General features: G+C 39.0%; 1 protein-coding gene across 1 annotated transcript; it reads left to right on the top strand.

Moving 5' to 3' along the window:
- The first annotated feature begins 157 nt into the window (after positions 1–157).
- On the top strand, positions 158–18,878 carry OSTF1 (osteoclast stimulating factor 1). The gene is made up of 10 exons (XM_083883612.1): positions 158–277; positions 10,215–10,261; positions 10,911–10,961; positions 11,045–11,108; positions 12,333–12,386; positions 12,857–12,964; positions 13,426–13,475; positions 13,591–13,669; positions 14,140–14,238; positions 16,418–18,878. The coding sequence occupies exons 1-10, from the start codon at positions 244–246 to the stop codon at positions 16,474–16,476; spliced, it is 645 nt and encodes a 214-aa protein (XP_083739738.1). The 5' UTR covers positions 158–243; the 3' UTR covers positions 16,477–18,878.
- The last annotated feature ends 228 nt before the right edge of the window (positions 18,879–19,106 follow it).

The following is a 19,106-nucleotide window of genomic DNA, read 5'->3' as shown; positions in this document are numbered from 1 at the left end:
AGGGCGGGGCCTGATCCCGCGGCGGGCGCTGATTGGCCGCCGGGCGGTGCCGGGGGCGGTGCCGGTGCCGGGGCGGGGTCGGTGGCCAGCCCGGGCCCCGCCCTTGCCCCCGGTCTTGCCGCCGCCGCCCGAGCCCGGGGTCCGCCGGCCTTCGCACGGCCGCCTCTCAGCACCGCGGGCCGCGCCCGGGCACCCCATCGCCGTCGCGCCGCTCCCCCGTCCGCGCTTAGGCCGGCCGCAGCCATGTCCAAGCCTCCGCCTAAACCGGCCAAGCCAGGTGAGGGAAGGACGAGAGCGGCCTGGCCCGTTCGGTGCCCGCTGACAGGCGAAGGGCTCGGGTTTCTCCAGCAGAGCCCGGGCGGGGGTGGGAGCGGGGCAGGGCCGCCCTTCCGCCCCGGGCCGCGCGGTGAGGGCGAGAAGCGCTGCCGCTTCCGCGGCCGGAGAGCGCCGGGGCCGCCTCGGGCGGGGGCCGGGCCCGGGCCCGGGAGGGGGTTGGCGGGTGCCCCCGGTGCGGGGCCTTCCCCCGGGGACAGCCCGCCCGGCCTTCCCCTCCGCCCCCGGGGCCCGGCCCGCAGCAGCGCCCGCAGCGCCTGCCCAGCCTGAAATGCGCAGGAAACCACCTACCCGTGTCAGAAACAGCGCTGAAATACTGAAATACTGAAATACTGCGAGGCGTGCCTGGTGATTGCGCGGATTGGCAATGTATTAACGCGTAACATGAGTTTTATAGTGTAGTCGCCTGTAACGGCCTTCATCTCAAAGGATGGAATCCACTCTTTCCCCCTGTAGGGCTCGTCTAAGAGCCAAATCGTGTGTGATCTTCGAAATTCAGGTGTCAATGTACACATCGCCCTTCCTAGTGCGTTTAGTCATCGATGTGTAGGGCTTTGCTCCTAAATTTTCTTCAGAAAAAAATTACTGCAAAGCTGGTATTCTAAAAAATTATTAGAAACCATAGTTTTTTTCTAAAAAAATATTGAAAAGCCTTTGGAAGTTGCACAGTTTTAAAGCTTAGAATAGAAGTGGTAAATGTGCATTCTTGTGTCAAAAATTTAACCCTTAGCTTTAGGGTTTTGAGTTTTTTTAAGTAAGGAATTGATCTGGAAGATTAATGGCTATTTATCATGTTTGTGTATTATCTGTCAGTGTAAAAGCTTAAATTCTTACTTAGAAATTAAAAATCCACTCTGATTTTAATGAAATAGATAAGACTAGTTGATGTCTCCCAAAACAGGATTATCTGATCCCTAAGTACCATCTGAATTTCAATTTTTTTTTTTGCATTTGGAATATTGTTTGAGATGCCAGTGTAAAAAAAAATAATGCTTAGCCTAATTGAGTATTTTAACTAGACAATGTATAAAACAAGTTTTTAATTTGCAGTCAAGTAAGTGCAGAAACAATTTCGACCATTTAAGGCGTCAAATCTCATCCTGCGGGGAGAAGCAAATCTGCTAAAGCTCTCTGGCTGTAATTTCATCCTCAGAAGAATTTCCTCTGCCCTGTAGTTTGCTAAGCTTCTTTGAAAACAGCTCGCTTTAAATGAAAACTACAGTAATAAAAGCATTGCTGTTGTGGATCCTCACTGAAAACCATCAGTACCGAGGAAGCTTGCAGGCTTCTGAAAGGATGTGGTGCTTCACAGCTGAATATGTGTGAAAAGTGGGATTTTCCAATGAAGCTGATAACTCAGTTTTCTGTTTTTCAAGAAGATAAGTTAAAATTAATGTAAGATTTTTAAGGAGTTAAAGGCTCTAGCCCTGCCAGACTGAGAGGAGCTCTCAGACTGACTCAGGCATGCTCTGTCTGATACGAGGTGTCTCCCCCTGGTTTGGGGGGTACAGCTTGTGGTGTGTGTGATCTCGTAAAATGCAGACTGTCATCAGAAGGACAGGTTCCCTGCCCCCACCATCACTTTCCGTTCCGTTGTGTTACGTGACAAGCTGGTGGTGCTCTAACTTTTTTTATGTAAGGTTATTTTTATGTCTATGTAAGGTTATTTTTATGTCAGATGAACTTGCTGAACTGGTTTACCAGCATGAGTGCTTGACACAGCAAAAGGAAATTTGTAGGAGAAGGAAGACAAAATAAGATTGTCTTGCTAATGACTTTCAGAGCTGATTGAGGGTAATAAGATTAATTTTTCCAAATCCCTAACTTTTGAGGAGAGAAAATATTATAGTTTCTGTTGTGTCCGGTTTTTTTCAAAATAATTTTCTGAAAGGAATTGCCTTGTAGCATACTTCAAAATAGCTCTGTAGTTGCATGTCTGACTTCTGTATGTTAATATAGAATACAGATGATACACCTCTGATACTGTAATCAAATTTCTTAGGGTTATAGATAGATGTTATTTAAAGACATAAATATAGGAGCTGCATGTGGTGATACAGTTTCTACAGCAGTGTAAGGCTGTCTCTTTTGCTGGCATTTTGACTGCGTTTGCTAGAATGTCTTGGTACCTTTGGTCAAGCTGTGTTGATTTTTTTTCACTGATCATTATTAGGTATCGAGTCTATAAGCTCTGTCAGGAAACAGCAATCCTGCTTGCATTGCTGATGAATTACTGCAGTTCAGGACAGACAGAAGAGAAAAGAAGACATTGGTTGTCGGTTCCTCTGTGTTGGGAAACAAGAAGTGTAGATTGTACAGAGAAGGAAGGAAATATTTTGGTGGTAGGGAAGTGAAAATATATAGTGAAATAAATATCCTTTTAAAAACAGTGACTCTTCGCTGCTCAGCTCAGGGATTTTGGACATTATGCTTGGACAGTGCTTTAAAAGTGTGGGGAAAAGAGACGATGTGAAGGAGGAAGACCAGCTAGCTGTGGCACTGTCATTTTCTTCAGTACATGAGAGCATTTTTTCTGACAGATTGCTTTTCTGTAAATCCCGTTGCATGCACAGCACATAGGGATTTCAGTTACAGAGAGATGTTTTTTGACATCAACATATGTTAGATGATCGTGTTTGTGAACACTTGAGTTCGTCTTCTGAGTCTCTAGTCAGTCCTTGGATAAGAGGACAAGATTGTTTACAGAGGGTCTAAAAGTCTTAACTTACAGTGGTTTGAAGCACTTTTTTTTTTAATAAGTGCTTTGCTTTTCTCGTGTAACTCTGTATTGTTATTTTTTCTAGCTGTATTTTTTATTTAGACTCACTATTGAAAATAAAAGGGAATGGAGTGGATGTTGAAAATAGCAGAAACATACTTTTCTCTCAGCATTATCCAAGAGTAGTGTTTCCCTTCCATTTTTTAAGAAATCCATGAGTGTCTCAAACAACATTATTTGCAGAGTTCATATCATGTTGGATATTAATCCCTTTTTACAAAAGTTACTTTGGATATGACAGGCTTTAATGGCTTCTGCTTAAGTAGTTGTTTGCTACTTAAGCGCTGTCTTCTTAAAAAGTGCCGACTGTCTGGTGATGTCTTTTTGATTAGAGCCTTATACAGTGTGCAGCAAAGGCTTTTGGGGAAATGAAAGGAGTGTATTGATATTTTTTAAAAACCTTACTTTCATGTTCACAGAAAGGTTTGTTGATCCTGGCCTAGAGTTGACACAACACTTATATTTATATTTTATGGAGAAAGATCAGCCTTTGTTCAAAGGAAATTAGAGTTTTAAATTATTCCAGTTGAGAGGGAGGCAGGAGGAAACATAAGGGTTTAACAGAAAGGGTTGCTACCTCAAAGCAGTTCCATTGACATTTCTCCCACTAGTAGCTGTCAGAGTTAAAAGTAGGATTCTGGGCATAAATACTTAGTTTGAATCACAGACAAGTTCACCTCAGTTCTAAGGTGAAGTAGGAGCTGTGACAGCATTCACAGGAGCAGAACCACTTGCATTGAGTCACATGCCTAAGGCCTTGGCAGTAGACTTAAATTTGATGTAAGTGATGGTGGTTTGGGTTTCTTCTGTCCTCAAAGAAAGGTTTCTGTTACTAGGAAGATGTGAGCATGTGAATGTGGGGAGTTACACTGCAGTCATCAGATCTGAGGGGAGAAAAACGTCAGAGAAACAATTAAACAGTTCCCAGTCTGCTTTCAGTATGAATTACAAACTTTCCTTCCTGACCTCAAACCTTCTTATTACTGCGTGTTGCTGGGACCTCCAGCAAGCTTCCTGCAAGTGAAGGCATGCTGGTATTCGTAAAAAAAATTTGATAAGAAACAGAAGATTTCAGCATCAGGCTATGACAGTGACATTGTATTCACTTATATCTTCTCTGAGAATATTTTTACGTCTGATTTTGTGTAGCAAAGTGATATTCATTCCTTCCATTCCAGATACAAATTAGTGGAGTCCATTATTGTTCCTGGATACCCCAGGATTTTGTCATGTAGGCTGGTAGCAATCTATCCTTTGCATTCTTTTTAGTATGTTCCTAAACACATTACTAGGCTGCCTTGCCTTTTTTTTAATATGCCCTTCCCCCCCTCCCCCACCATGTGTTCACTTCCTCTTTCTAATAAGCATTACTTAGAAGTTGAAGATGGTTCTCTAAATACTGGGGACTCCACCTTTTTCTCTCACAGTTGTGGCAATCCTTAAATGCTGTGTTGAACTCTGCTGGGTCTGTGAGCAAAATGCCAAAGTACAAACGGCACTCCTGTAAAAAGTATTTCCAGTACTTTTGTACCTGTTTGGAGGCTTGTGTGCACCTTGTTTTCCAGTTCCAAATGCCACAGGCTTGGGGCAGAGAGGCTAGAAAGCTTCCCAGAGGAAAAGGACCTGGGGATGCTGGTCGACAGCTGGCTGAACGTGAGCCAGCCCAGGTAGCCAGGAAGGCCACTGGCATCCTGGCCTGCATGGAAAGTGGTGTGGGCAGCAGGCAATGAATGTCCCCCTGTAGTGGGTGTTGGTGAGACTGCACCTCGAGTCTTGTGTCCAGTTCTGGGCCCTTGCTACGACAGAGATACTGAGGTGCTGGAGAGAGTCCAGAGAAGGGCAGTGGAGCTGGTGAAGGGTCTGGAGACTAAGTGGTACAAGGAGTGGCTGAGGGAGCTGGGGTGTTTATCCTGGACGAAGGGAGGCTCAGGGAGACCTTACTGGTTTTTAGAACTACCTGAAGGGAGGTTGTAGCAAGGTGGATACTCATTTCTTGTACCAAGTGACAAGTTGTGCTGTGGAAGTTTGATATTAGGGAAGACTTCTTCACTGAAAGTGTTTGTCAGGTATTGGAACAGGCTTTGCGTATTTTCTCCTTTTGGGCCATCTGTTACAGGTAGGGGTTCAAATTAGTTGTTTTCAGTCAAGTTGGTACTTGAGTAATTGATTCTGAGCTGTTCATGTGCAGCATTACAGGAGCAAGGAGAAAGGTGGCTGATGAGAGCCCAGGATTAGCTTGAACCGTGTAAGAGATTGATAGATTTGTGGTTTTTTAACTAACTGTAGATGACCATAGTCAGTTCTAATTTTCTACAGCACAGAGATTATTATCCCAGTGTATATTGACAGTGCTTTGTGACATGCAGTGAGTCGATTCATCTTAGTTAGTTAGTTATTCTGATTTTTATGGTAGTCTTGAGCTACTCAGTCTTAGTATAGCTAATGAAAAGATGCTGCATCAGGATCAATATTAGGATTGTAATTAGAATTAGTAGCATCTTGTTTGAGTCAGCGAGATTTGATTATGGCTCTCTATGGCAGATGCTAATAAAGGACTCGTATCAGTTCAGTGGAGCCAAGCCTTGATAGCTGCTATGAACATTGATTTACCACCATCATTATTTTGTTTAAACTATGTGTGTTTTGAACCAAGGACTGTGTTGGGTTGGTTTTTTGTTTGAGGATATAATATTAATTGACAGCTAATGAAATTTCATTATCTCCCCTTCGGTGCTGAAATCTCAGCCTAACACAAATACCTAAATAAGTACTGCCATGCAGGTATAGGTTCGTTTTTTCTTTTTTCTTCTTTAGCTTTTCATTGGGGGATTGAAAGCAAATAAGAGTGGAGAATGTTTTGGTGGTAGAGGGGAATGCTAATGTCTCTGGCGGTTTAGGGAAGCTAGAGTAAAAGAACAGAAGGAAGTGGGAAAAAGCAAGTCACTGTGAGAGAAACAGTAACTCCTTGTCACTGTGCTCCTTACTTAGCACTTCTTTGGAAGCACTCTTCTGTTAATGATTCTGCAGTTGATTAAAAACAAACCTCAAAGTTGTAAGAAGAAAAAAATCTTAGTCTTTTTAGAAAATGGTGGTTTGGTTTTGTGAGGTCTTGTTATTACTTAGCATTATGAAGCACAACAGGTGTCTCGCTTCAATACCTATCACAAGCTGCATTTTTAAGCTGTCCTTATTGTTCAGTTTCTCTGTTTCATTGCTTTTATGCACTTAGCAGGGAAGGGATAGTCTTAGAATTATGAGTTCCATGTTTCCCTTCCTCAGAAAAGCTGGAGAAGTTTATAGGTACGTTATTCAAAATAAATTAAAAGGTGTGAGGTTGGCCCAACCTGGCATTAGCTTTATGTTGCTAGTTACAGAGAATAGGTTAGCTTGACTCCTTCACACCGTGGTGCACTGCTCGTGGAGGTTTTGTCAAGTAGTGACTTGGAAGATTTGTATGCTAAGGGTATTTGTATCTATCTAGTATGTATTAAAAGTTACCTTTTTTGCTTGTCAAATAGTTGTTTTGCCGATGTTTTATGCAAATTGGAGAGAAGACAGTCTTCAGACTAAAGTTTGGGGGTTGTGAGACTGAAATATTACTGGTTAATGTCTCAAATTTGCAAAAGTAGGGTGTGCTTTGCTGGTGATGTGGAAGACAACAGTCTAGGTGGAGAGAGTGTGAGCACCAGAGGATGAGCACAATAAACCAACCCATGTTTATCAAGATATACTGAGGTATGAGCCAGATAAGGGAGGAGGCCTAGAATAAGTGTTTTATCATGTCTTCTCAACTGGCTTGGGTGTGAAAACTACATTCTGTGCAGAAGGTGTCAGACACTCACACTATGCCGGAAGGTATTCATCCCTGCTGGTGGGGTATAACTAGCTCAACTACACTTACTTGAAAGGCAGCTGTCATGTCTTAGCAGGTGCCATAAACCATCCAAACCCCAACCCCAGACCGATTTCTGAAGCCTTCCACCAGAGGACTGCAGATGATCCACAGCATTATATCAGAAAGTGTTAATTTCTGCCTCTGCAGAGGTACCTGGACATTCCCACCTGAACTTGAGCATATGTTAATACATTTAACTTTGTGTTTCGTGGGTTTTTCCCCGTGGATCAAGGTGTCGTGACCGTCGCTTTGACATGGACATCACATGGACATGAAAGTTGCTAGTCTTGTCACTGGGTCCGTGGGTGGGGATATCTTTCTATTCTTATTCTTTGTTTCTGTCTTTCTTCTCTCCTAGCTTCTTCTGGAAATACAATGTAAACCAGATGAAAAAATTTGCCAAGTACCTAATTCTACCTTAGTGTTCTGAAAGTTTGCATGTAAAGGTTTGTTATTGAAGATTTTTGTTGTCTCTCCTGCACACTGCTCTAAATGACTCAAACAACCTTCCCCTAAATCCATCGGAACAGACCAGGGCATAACAGGATTGAAAAGAAGAATGCTTTAAATCTGTCCCTGTGCTCAGAAAAAGGTTTGTTGTGGGACATATTACTGCCCTGTGCCTTCAAGTAGTTTGCATTTGAATGGGATACTCCTCTCATTAATCATGCTGAAAATAAAGTAATTTATGTGTGCCTGGTGCCTTGAAATTTTGAAAAAGTACATATGTGTTCTGTGTTCTAGTTACTTTGTTGTTTAAAAGTACGAGGTGGGGAGGTGCAGTCAGTCAACTTTGATAAGTTCAAATCAGTGCTAATTACTAGTTCACTGTCCTTACAGGAATCTTGAAACATGGTTTGTACTGGAAAGACGGTAGTAAGTGGGAGCAGAGATCTTGGGTGCCTTGTAACTTTTTGCATCTTTCAAAGCAAAAATTACTGACAATGCAAAATCTGTCTGCATCCTAAAGATAGGTATTGCTAGATAAAAGTACTTCCAGTGATTACAGGTACCCGTGTGCCTAATAAAATACAATTTCTCTGTGTTTGCAGAACTGGGATTCAAGTGTAATGTGCCCTCTGCATGCTAACATTTTGTTATTTCACTCTTCTTGGCTGAATTTTTGCGTTAGAATTTGGTACCAAAAAATCTATTACAAATGCTAAAGTCCCCTTGTTCTAAGCTCTTAAATGAAGCAAAGTGAACAGGCTTAATCTCTCTTTACCAAGAAATTTTTAAAAGATTGGTGCCAGTAATGAGTAGTGTTTAGCTTCAATGTAAAGTACAATGTAATTAAATTAACATTAACCAGACCTGTACTGCAGATCTGTACTTTGTATTTTATCACAGAAGGATATTTTAGCATGTGTTAGTCTGTCTGCAACACCACAGTTGGATATTTGGGGAAGTAACTCCCTGTTTCAGGTTTATGGAATTTAAAAGAACCCCATAAACAAACAATGAATTGCCTTTTGTTTAAACAATGTGTCAGCCATACTGTAATCAGCATCAGTATTCTCAGTCTTTTTGTCTCCACAGGTGCGATAGCTTTAGAAAATCTGTTGGCATACATGCAGTATGTTAGTATGAAAGACACAAGCAACACACAAATGCATATTTCCTCCTTTTCCGTGTCTTCTGCCATCTTCCCATTTCCTCTTTTAATATTTCTTATTCTTCCCTTGTGTTGTCTATTTCCTCCTCTTACTTACACTAAACACTGAAAGTGGGTGCATGATAGTTGCGGTCTCTGTAGTTCTTAGTTGTGCAGTTCTGTCTTCTGTTTTTGTGTCTTCTGTGTGAGAAAGCCAAGGAGAAGGGTCAGTACTCCTGTCTTCCATCCTGTTGTGTCATCTCTTTCTTTTTTTTATTTTCCTTTTTTAATGATCGCTTTTGTGGGTAGGATTTTAGAAACTGGGATCTAAAGACTACATCTAGCAGTAAAGAAAAGACAAAAAAAATCTAGAGATTATAATTCTTAATTAAAAACGTAAAGGCTTATTCTTGAGACCTACTCTGCCTTTACCTGCTTAGCTCCATTTAATAAACGATACAAAACATTGCATGTGTACACTTTATTGTACAGTGTAGCCTTTGGTAGTAAGTTCATCAGTTTCTCTGAGTACACAAAATAGCCTGGACCTAGTGTGACCTAAGAAACACATTCTCCTGATGATTATGCACTGCTTCAGTCACAAGTTAATCTGTATAAACATCTGTATAGTGTAAGAACCTGTGTGTAACCTGCGCTTGCAAGCTTGGAACATTTAAAAGTAAATAATCCTATGTGCTTAAGGCTTCAGATACTTAAAAGTAAACAGTACAGAACAGTCTGCATAATAAATTCCTCCAGTAAGTCAAATGGACTCCAGCAGTTTGGCTAATTAAATTATGTAACATACATATTTCTTCTGTGTTTGTACTTTCTGTTCATGCTCTTGAAATGTACCTATTGAATTTTTAAAAAAAGTTTGTAGGGAAGCTTCTTTTGCAATTTATGCAATTTAATTTGAACCTCTCTGCAATAAGGTTATTTTTTCTTGGCTTGAATGTTGCTGACAGTCTCTTCCAAAGTGCCCTGTTAAAACATCTGTAACCCACTTTCTGGAATTGCAAACCCCATGCCTTATTTTAAGCATCCTAATAGAACAGGACATCAGTTGTACATTAAATAGGACCTTGTGACCATTTATCATTTTTCTTTATGAGTTCTGTGTCACTACATTATTTTCCTAATAATGTCTGCAATTAAGTGTAAGAATATGATGGTGACATTGGTCATTGGTTTGTTTCTTTCTTCTTTCCTTAATTCTTTGTCATTTGACAGATTTGATGTTAGTAATTAAAGTACGTACAGCATGTATGAGTGTGTGAGGGAATATATGAGTGAAATTACTCTTTCCCGCAGAAATCAATGACTGCTCTTCTGTTGCCCAGTGAGCTCTAAAGACCATGTTAAGTGTGCAGAAGACGCTACTTACATGTAACTGATCAGGTGGCCAGTTTCCTTTATAGCCCGTGTTGCTGTGTTTTTTAACTCAGGCTGCTGAGTCTTTTCATCAAGATTTTCTTTGATAGAGGCATAGCACAAATTCATTCAGCAACCGGCATTAAGCTTGAAGGAAAATTAAGGGTTGCATTTAAAGGCATGATACTAATACTGATTTTTTTTAACTGGGTTTTTGTTTTGTTTTGTTTTTGTTTTAGGGCAGGTTAAAGTATTCAGGGCCCTGTATACGTTTGAGCCCAGAACGGTAAGTATATCTAGACTGCAGTGGTTTGAGAATCTCACTTTTAACCTTGTCTGTAATATTTCTTCAGTTATGGTGTAATGGCCATATTAGACTTACTCTGATAGATTTTTAATAAACTGTTTATGGATAGTCATTTTATTCTTAACGCGAATAAAATTGTCTGATAAATCAGCAGTCTCTTTCAAGAACAGCTTTGTTTAAAAGCAGCATGCTTTCTTCTGTAGTATCAGTTACCTACAATCAAAGATCAGAAATCATAAATAATTTGTTTTTTCTTCCAAAGACGACAATAGTAGTTGAGAGCTAAGAGATCTGGAGAACTGGGACCAAGCAAAAAGGGGATGAAGTTAGCAAATATAAGATATATTTTACTGCTTCCATTGCACAGTGCTTTTTTGGAAAGGCCACAGTCTTCCTGTGTTGTTAGGAAAATTACTGATCCAGAAAGTTAGCTGTAAGCAAGTCAAACTATGGACTGTCAGGCTGTTATTACAAAGCCAGTGCACTAAGTGATGGAGAATTTGAGTTACCATTATTTTGAATGAAGAGGTGAACGTATTCTGATTAATCCAGGCATGTTTTTCCTACATACGCACATTGATATGTATTTTATTTGTTTACCTTTCTTTTTTTTTTTTTTTTTCTTAAGCCAGATGAACTGTACTTTGAAGAAGGAGATATCATTTACATCTCAGACATGGTGAGTCTAAGACATCCCATACGGACTGAATACTTCTAAGATGCAACATATCCCATCTAAAATATTTTCCCTTTTCTCTGCAGAGTGATACAAATTGGTGGAAAGGAACTTGCAAAGGGAGAACTGGACTAATTCCAAGCAACTACGGTAAAGTCTAGAATATTTTTATTTGGTAAGATCATTCACGATCAAAGGAAATCACTAAATAAAAAGACGTCTTTTCAAAAGCAGACCCACAGTATTGGTACTTAACAGTGCTCCACAATGTATTTCAGAATACATCCATCTGCAGAATCAGTTACCCCTGTACATCAGCAGTGGACAAACTCTCTTGTATTTTTATACCCTAGGGACTGGTTGAGTTTGCTGAATGTTCATGTTTCTGGTTACGCTCTTAACAGATACTAAGATACTCTCAGTTTTGAGGGGAAGAACACTTGGATCCAAAGGGTGAGGGTTTGTTTGCCTTCTGTTGTTTTTAGTGAATATATTCTGCCACAGAAAACATTGGTTTATTGGGGTTTGCACCATGTTAAATATCCCATATGTGTTTGGACTGAATAGAAACTTCTTTTTCAGATTGAACTAAAATCACTTTTAAAAGCCATGAGTACAAACAATATAACACAATTCCTCCAAGTCCTGCCAGGAATTGTAGGCAGAGTACCAGTGTCTCTTGACAGATCACATCACAGGTGTCAATATGACTTAGGTTGATTCATGTTGTCTCTTCTTCAGTAGGAGACATTATGGTAGGAGTGCTATTTCCCTGCCCTGTAGTTAGTAGAAATACATTAATAGAAATCTGTGGTGTAGTCATTGGTGCTACATCAATTTCACTTTAGTTTGTGACTTCCAAACTGACTACTCTAGCTGTCTGTCAGAGATCAGAGGTCATGCATTGTTCATATGCAAGAAGACTAGTTTATACATGCTGCATATCTACATTCAAATTTCTTTTGAATATTGAAGTGTGTTACATTTAAAATAAACCCAACAATCTATTAAATTGTGTTCCCATTTAAGTTATTTGTAAAACTTCATTTTTAGACCAGGGTAGGAGGAGTGGTGTCTCTGTCCAGACATGTGCAAAAACTCCATGTATAAGCAGAACAGAAGCTTTCACAGACCTTAAGACCAAAGAGTACTGGGAACACATCTGATGGAGACTGATTGTGCAATGTGATCCTGTTTGAAAAGTTTTCATAAGGTTTTCTCTGAATTAGTTTCTCATACACTGGAAATTAAAGAGCATCTCACTAGTCTGTCGCTCACAAATCTCTTTTCTTTTTAGAATCAAATATGTTTTGTTTCCGCACAGGTGTCAAGTACCTGTTTCAGAAGTAGTTAGAATTTACTCTTTCATTTCAGTGGCAGAGCAAGCAGAGTCTATTGATAATCCACTGCATGAAGCTGCCAAACGAGGTATGTTTGGTGTTTTAGTTGTGTGATGCTGAGGTATGATTTGTTTGTTTTCTACTATAATAATAATGTATTTACAATGAAGATGTTCTGCGTGTTTTGGTTGTCTTGTTTCTTGAGCAAGTTATCTGGTAAATTTTACAGCTTTGAAAAGGTGAGATACTGCCTGTAGAATTGCCACTATATCTATACCCAGAAAAAGTGTGGTACCATCCATTTAACTGCATAGGGATGTAAAGGTCTTCTGGGAATGGAAGAAAAAATGTTTAATAGATGTAGTATGACTTTGGTATGACTTGATATGATTTCACATAATTGGTTGTTCAGTTAATTACAAATGTTGCTGCTAATCCCTTACTCTCTTCATAAGTTCATGGGAGGACTGTCACCATTTAGAAAGTACTATTTACCTGTAATGGTTGTTGTAACTTTCCAAAGAAAAAAAGATAATCAAAACTGATTTTGTCCTTCAGGCAACCTGAGCTGGTTGAGAGAGTGTTTGGATAATCGAGTTGGTGTCAATGGCTTAGACAAAGCTGGAAACACAGCTCTGTACTGGGCATGCCATGGAGGCCATAAAGGTATCAGAGCATTAATTTGGAGTTATTGTTCTCTGGTTTTCTTGTTATGCTTGTTAGGTTGATTGATAAAATTGCAGGGCTAAATAATAAAGCCAAGTTTTTTCAATGTAATTCTATTTATTTTTTTTTTTTTTAATAAAAATCGGGGTAGGAGGGAGGTTCAGGTCCAGAAGTTCTGTGTGTTTTGCTGTTGCTGTTGAAACAGGCATGCTCATTAATATAACTTAGAGGCAGAGTGGAAGGACAGAGGAAAAAAAACTCTGGTAATTATTTGGAGTGTTATTTCATGTAGAACCATTTTTTTGGGACTAATTGTTGTTTGCCCAATGCAGTCTGACTTACAGATTTTCATTAGCTGATTTGATTGGTCTTTCATTGAGTCTTAACTACAATGAATGCAAAAATAGCATAACTCCTTTCCGCTAAATTCTTCTTTTATCATCTCTCCATGTTTTCTGCAGATGTAGTAGATGTCCTGCTTACCCAGGCAAACCTAGAGTTAAACCAACAGGTAGGTTGAACCAACAGATCCTTAGAATAGAGGTGTGATGTTACTCACCCTTGGTAGAAGCTGAAAAATTTTTTGCTGCATTTTAATCCTGTTGCTTTTCCCTCTAACTCCACAGAACAAATTGGGAGACACAGCTTTGCATGCTGCTGCATGGAAGGGTTATGCAGATATTGTAGAGATGCTGCTGGAAAAGGGTAAAGATCTTCACCAAAGTTTCAACAATCTGTGCGCAGAGTAGACTTCTGAAGGTTTTTTAATCTGTATTTCTTAAGTGTTTCCATATAACTCAGGTACAAGTCGTTAGCCAGCTCACCTGCCTGACTTGCAGGAATAGTCTTGCAGAAAATTCTGGCAGCTGTTTGGAAGGTAGAACATCTCACCTGCTCAAGATAATTTCATCCGCTTTACAGACAAAATCAGGCACTTAAACCCCAGAACAGCAATGACATATGCTTCTTAAAAAGGAAGAGCAGCCAGCAAGTTCCCTAATCAATTATAGTTTATGCAAGAGCATCCATAGCTTTTGGTCTGCTTCAGAGCAGTCCATAGCTCAGATTCCCTTGTCCATTACTGTTCTACCTACATTAGTGAAATTCATATCATAATGACATTGGTTGAGAAATAACTGGGATTGTGATTCATGATGAAAATTTTCTTCATGAAGGGGCAAGAACAGATCTGAAAAACAATGAGAAGAAACTGGCTTTAGATATGGCAACGAACGCAGCTTGTGCTTCCTTGCTTAAGAAGAAACAGAGCGCAGGTATTTCTGATTTTGTTTTTCTGATAATTTTAATTTTGGAGAATTAATATTTTAGCCAAATACCAATATACTGATAGCCATTAAAACCATTTGGGAAGTACATGGGTTAAGAATTGTGTTTGGAAGGGCTTGCTTGAGAGGGTTAGTTTAGAGCTATGATATGGACATGGTTTATCATATGCCATGCTGCTGACTCCACCCAAAATGCCACCTTGTGTCAGCAAGAGGCAAGAGTTCAGAAGGAAAGAGATGAAAATAGAAGACAGACCTTTCAGACACAATGAAAACAAGGATGGAAACTATTTTAACAGTAGCATACCACAATGGGCAAGGTACAAGAATAAAACAATGTGCTGTCTTTCTCCATATGCTTGTCTGTTCCTCCAGACTTAAGCCAAACAAGCACCAACATACAATCCTCCTTTTCTTACTACTAATTTTTTTTTAACTTTCTTATTTCTATGTGTCTCTGAGTGACTGTCTAACAGAGAAAGAAAGAAAGATTTCAGGCAGTCTCACTGCCTCCCACTGTGTTCATCTTTCCTAATAGCATAGTGCCCATGTACAAAAGACTTAAAGAGGCTACTTTAAAAAGCTAAACAAAGACTGAATTGTTCAGTACTGTATAACTACTATTGCCTATAGCTTTCAGGAGGCTGAAACTTAGAGTGGAAACTCTAAGTGAAACAAGAAATTACTTAAAAACACAGGGAGAGACACAGCTGGTTTTGGTGGGATATGCAGTACAGCAATCGCATTGTTACAGGACTAGTGGGAACAGAGGGAGTGCTAATGTGTAGAAACCTAGAGGTTATGGTGATTAAATGGAGGAATAGCTGCCTGCAAATTGAGAAGGCCAGGAAGAGCAGTTGCAGCAAAAATAATTGTCCTGCTCTTTGGTAGAGGCAGAATCAGGATTTCCCAGAAAACTGGGGAATTATCTCTCCCAATCTTGGTTCTTAAGAAAGCAGTTGTAAAAAAGGGCAGAAGTCCTTCTCTCTGTATGTGTATGTGCATACATGCATACATACATACATACATACATATATATATATATATAAGATTGATTGATTGATTGATGGATATAGATAGATATAGATAGATATAATATAATTTTTTCCTAAAGTTACTTCATCCCTGTTAGGAACACTTTCTTCATCTTTGCATGTCAATTGTAGGCACTTGGTACAGGTGTTTTCTCTGTTCTGATGTCCCAATAATTATACTAATGTTCTATTTCCTGATATTAAGTAATCTACACATATAACTGATCTACTTCTTCACTCCCTTGAAATTAATTTTATTTCAATGACTGACTGATTTTGTGTCCTTAGTCACCTAATCTATCACCAGTCTCTGGTAATTTCGTGGTGTGTCTTTTTTTGCTTGCCTTGATATAACAGCTGATATTCTCAGTCTAACTGCACTTCCAGTATTAACATCCTTGTTAATTTTTCTGTCTCAACTTGGCCTTTTATAATATCTCTGACACCGCTAACCTGTATACTTTTCTTGCATCTTGTATTTTCTTGGTTATTTTCACTAATTTAATTTTTCTATTTCTTGAGTCTGCATTTTGGTATTTCCAATGTCTGGAATTGAAACATTGTTCTTTTTCAGAGATTGAATTCTATATCAGCAGTCTTCTCTCCCTTGTTCCTGTTTACATAAGGCTTCTGTCATAGTCTATCTCTAAAACTGTTTTATTGGCGGAAGCTTACTTTGTCTCCACGTCAATGTTCAGATTTATGTTTTACATGTACAGACAGATATTCAAATGTCAATTGCAGAAGTACATTCTAAAATACTAAAATTATTAAAATCACGTCATAGAAATGTAAAAAGGTTGTGTTAATTGTGCTGCTAAACAAGGGAGCAGAAGAAATGAACAGAAGAAATGTAATTTATACTTTCTTAAAGTATGGCCCCTTGAGCACAGGGCTCTGCAATTTCTTTTCTTCATGTTCTCCCTTTGCTGCTTCTCCTCCTAAAAAAGAGAAACATGATTTTTTTCACTTACATTTCTCAAAATGGTTGAGCAGGTTCGTTTTAAACTTACTCATTTGTCCTGTTTCAGAAATCTAGGATAACATGGTTATCACTTCAGCAAATTACATCAGTCTTGTTGCCTCTGTGCCTGGTATTTTTAGTACTCTTTTTTAATTTTGTTTCTTTCCAGGTACAGTCCGAACATTGAGTAATGCAGAGGAATACCTTGATGATGAAGACTCCGATTAGCTTTTTTAACTTAGTAGGAAAAACTGTAACTTGCATTGTCTATGTTGTTTTCAAAACGTATCTTCACAACTGTAAAAATATCTCACTTAGAGTATCGCAGTATAGCATATAAATGAGAGAGTGAAATCATGCTTTGCAAAGGAATAATCTTCATGTAGCCAGAAGATGTCATGTAGTAAATCAGAGTTCCTTTTTGGAATTATCACAGAGAAGGTGTGGCACATCATTATCACTGAATGGACAGAGGACTGTCTTCTAAACTCACAGGTTTCATCTCAGGCCTTCCCAGTAAGTGCCTTGTATCTATGGAATACTGAAAGGTCCTTGTGGGACAGCAGGACACCACTGCTAACATTTCCCCAAATCTCCCTGGGTATATGTTCCTTCATGCAGCTAATACTGACAGTCAGTACTGGCTGGCAGGCATAAACGAAGATGCTACTGTAGAGAGGGGCCATTGTTTGCCCTCACGGGAGACAACATTGCAAAGTTGGATTTTTAATTCTGGTAATTTTTTTCTCTTCCTTCCTCTATCCCTCATAAGTGAGGTGCAAAATAACTTGAGACAATCTGGCTCAGGAATGGTTTTTCTTCTCTATTGCTGTGGGCCCAATCCCTGAAATGTTAACACAGGTGAAATGCTTGGTTAAGTCAGGTTTGCTTTAGAAATTCACTTGACTTTGTGGCTTGATTATTTTGCTTTTTGAACTGTTTTATGCTGAAACTATTCATAGTAAAAGGAAGACAGAATATTTTTCTATTTATCTTGCCTAAATTTTTTTAATACTGATCTCTTGCTTTTATTTTTTGCAAGTGCTCTTATGTCTTGTCCTAAATTACCTCAAAGTTTAGATATGTTTGAAGTAACAAGGGAAGATGTGCATCAACTATATCAACATATCTTTAGAAGAGATACCTGAAGCTGAATAACCATTTTTTAAATGTATTGCTGCTTCCTCTGAATTAAAGAAACATGGAAAATAAATTCAGCCACTTTCAAGCTTCCCTGCAGAGTTAAAAAAATAGTACTTCCTTCAGATTGCTCAGTAGCTGTAGCCTAATATTGCACATTACTGAAATACTTTCTTATTGTGATGGTAAGTAAATGTTACAATTATTTGAGATATAATCTCATTTTCAATTTTTTTGTTGCTAATTTCTCTAATAGAGACTTCTAACAAATTCATTCTAACACAGTAGTCTGTGATACTAAAACAAAACCAAAGAAAAGAGAAAAAAAATAGGGAACAAACTCTTTTGAAAGACCGGGGATAAATGAAAAGCTCTTGTGGAAGTCTGGGGATAGATGAAAATCACACTAAGTATTTAAGATATTTTTAGAAGTCTAGAGCACTCCTTATTTCCCATTTTTAAAAATATGTTGAGCCAGATTTTTATTTTTATCATCCTCAAAAGAACTAGATGCCAGTAATGCTTGTTAAACTCTTATCAAAGAAGGCAGTGTTTGATTGACCAGAACTGTGTGAGATGGGACCATTGCGCAAGCAGTCATCTGCAGATGTAATTCTAGACTGTTTAAATGCTAAAACAGTAGAACAAATGTTTTAGCCCTATGCAATAGTGTGGTTAAATGAACAATGATGTTTTATTTTGTATGAACTTGAAGATCCTAGAGGGAAAGAAATAAAATTGAAAGCCACCATTTTTTTCTCTCTAGCTTTCATTAGAACAGTTGTTGAACATAACTCATAATATTTAAGATGTTCTGCTTCACATTTAATCAGCCAACTCTTTTACTAGCTCAGCTTTTTATCATAGTTAAGCCACATGTTATTTTGCTGCATATTGTTGATTAAAATTATGCATTTTCAAAGTGCAAGCTTTAAAGTCTTGTAATGAGAGGCAAGAAGGTTCAGCCATCTGTTACATGAGTCTTTTTCCTGCATAAACAAATCTCACAAGCTTAAAATTCTTCAGTGTCACAGGACATGGAGAGAATGGTTCAAGTCACTGTTTTTTCTGTTGAGCTTTGGAGACAGAGTCTGTATTCATAAATAACTCTGGATATAATGTCTTCTGCCATGGGTTCAGCAGCCTACAAGGAGGATGTTATGCTCACGTCTCTGTAATTAACAGCTGTAATTAATGAACAGGGAAGACCCTGTGTTCTTCCGCAGACAGACCTAAGGGCTGCGCAGGAATGGTGACAGAAGCACAGTTGAGCCCAAGGATTGCATCCAGCGTTCTTGCCAGAGTGTCCTAAGGAAGCATATTTACATCATAAGACACTTACGGAGTGCTGTCATTTGTTTTCAGGACAAAAAATACTGCTTTTGGTTTTTTTCCCACAACTTTGTTTTTCTTTATGAAACTGTCTGTTTGTCTTATGAAATACAAATCACTGTGAAAGCTTTCAGGCAATAAATTACTTTTTTGTCTAACTCCAGGAGTAAAGTTTTGATTTAAAAAAACACCAAAACAACACAACAGAACAAACAAAGAAAACAAAACAAATCCAAACAAAACCAAAGAAAACCCAAAACAAATGTCTTACAGCTAGAAGAAACTACAGCTGGAGTAAGCTGATACATCTTACTAGTTATGGAAGCCTGCTTGCCCCCCCTGTTTTTCTTCAATGTTTGTACCACTACAATACTTATTTAAATTTA

The sequence above is a fragment of the Zosterops lateralis genome (genome assembly GCF_965231275.1).
Source record: "Zosterops lateralis genome assembly, chromosome: Z".
Classification (NCBI taxonomy): domain Eukaryota; kingdom Metazoa; phylum Chordata; class Aves; order Passeriformes; family Zosteropidae; genus Zosterops; species Zosterops lateralis.
The sequence above is the reverse complement of the archived record's forward strand: the minus strand, read 5'-3'. Positions and strand labels throughout refer to the sequence as shown.

Bases quoted from the DNA above. Each gene is read 5' to 3' on its own strand.
- OSTF1 (XM_083883612.1), top strand. From the start codon at position 244: ATGTCCAAGCCTCCGCCTAAACCGGCCAAGCCAG. The intron at 10,262-10,910 runs GTAAGTATATCT...TTTTTTCTTAAG, and splicing joins ATACGTTTGAGCCCAGAACG to CCAGATGAACTGTACTTTGA. The intron at 13,476-13,590 runs GTAGGTTGAACC...CTAACTCCACAG, and splicing joins ACCTAGAGTTAAACCAACAG to AACAAATTGGGAGACACAGC.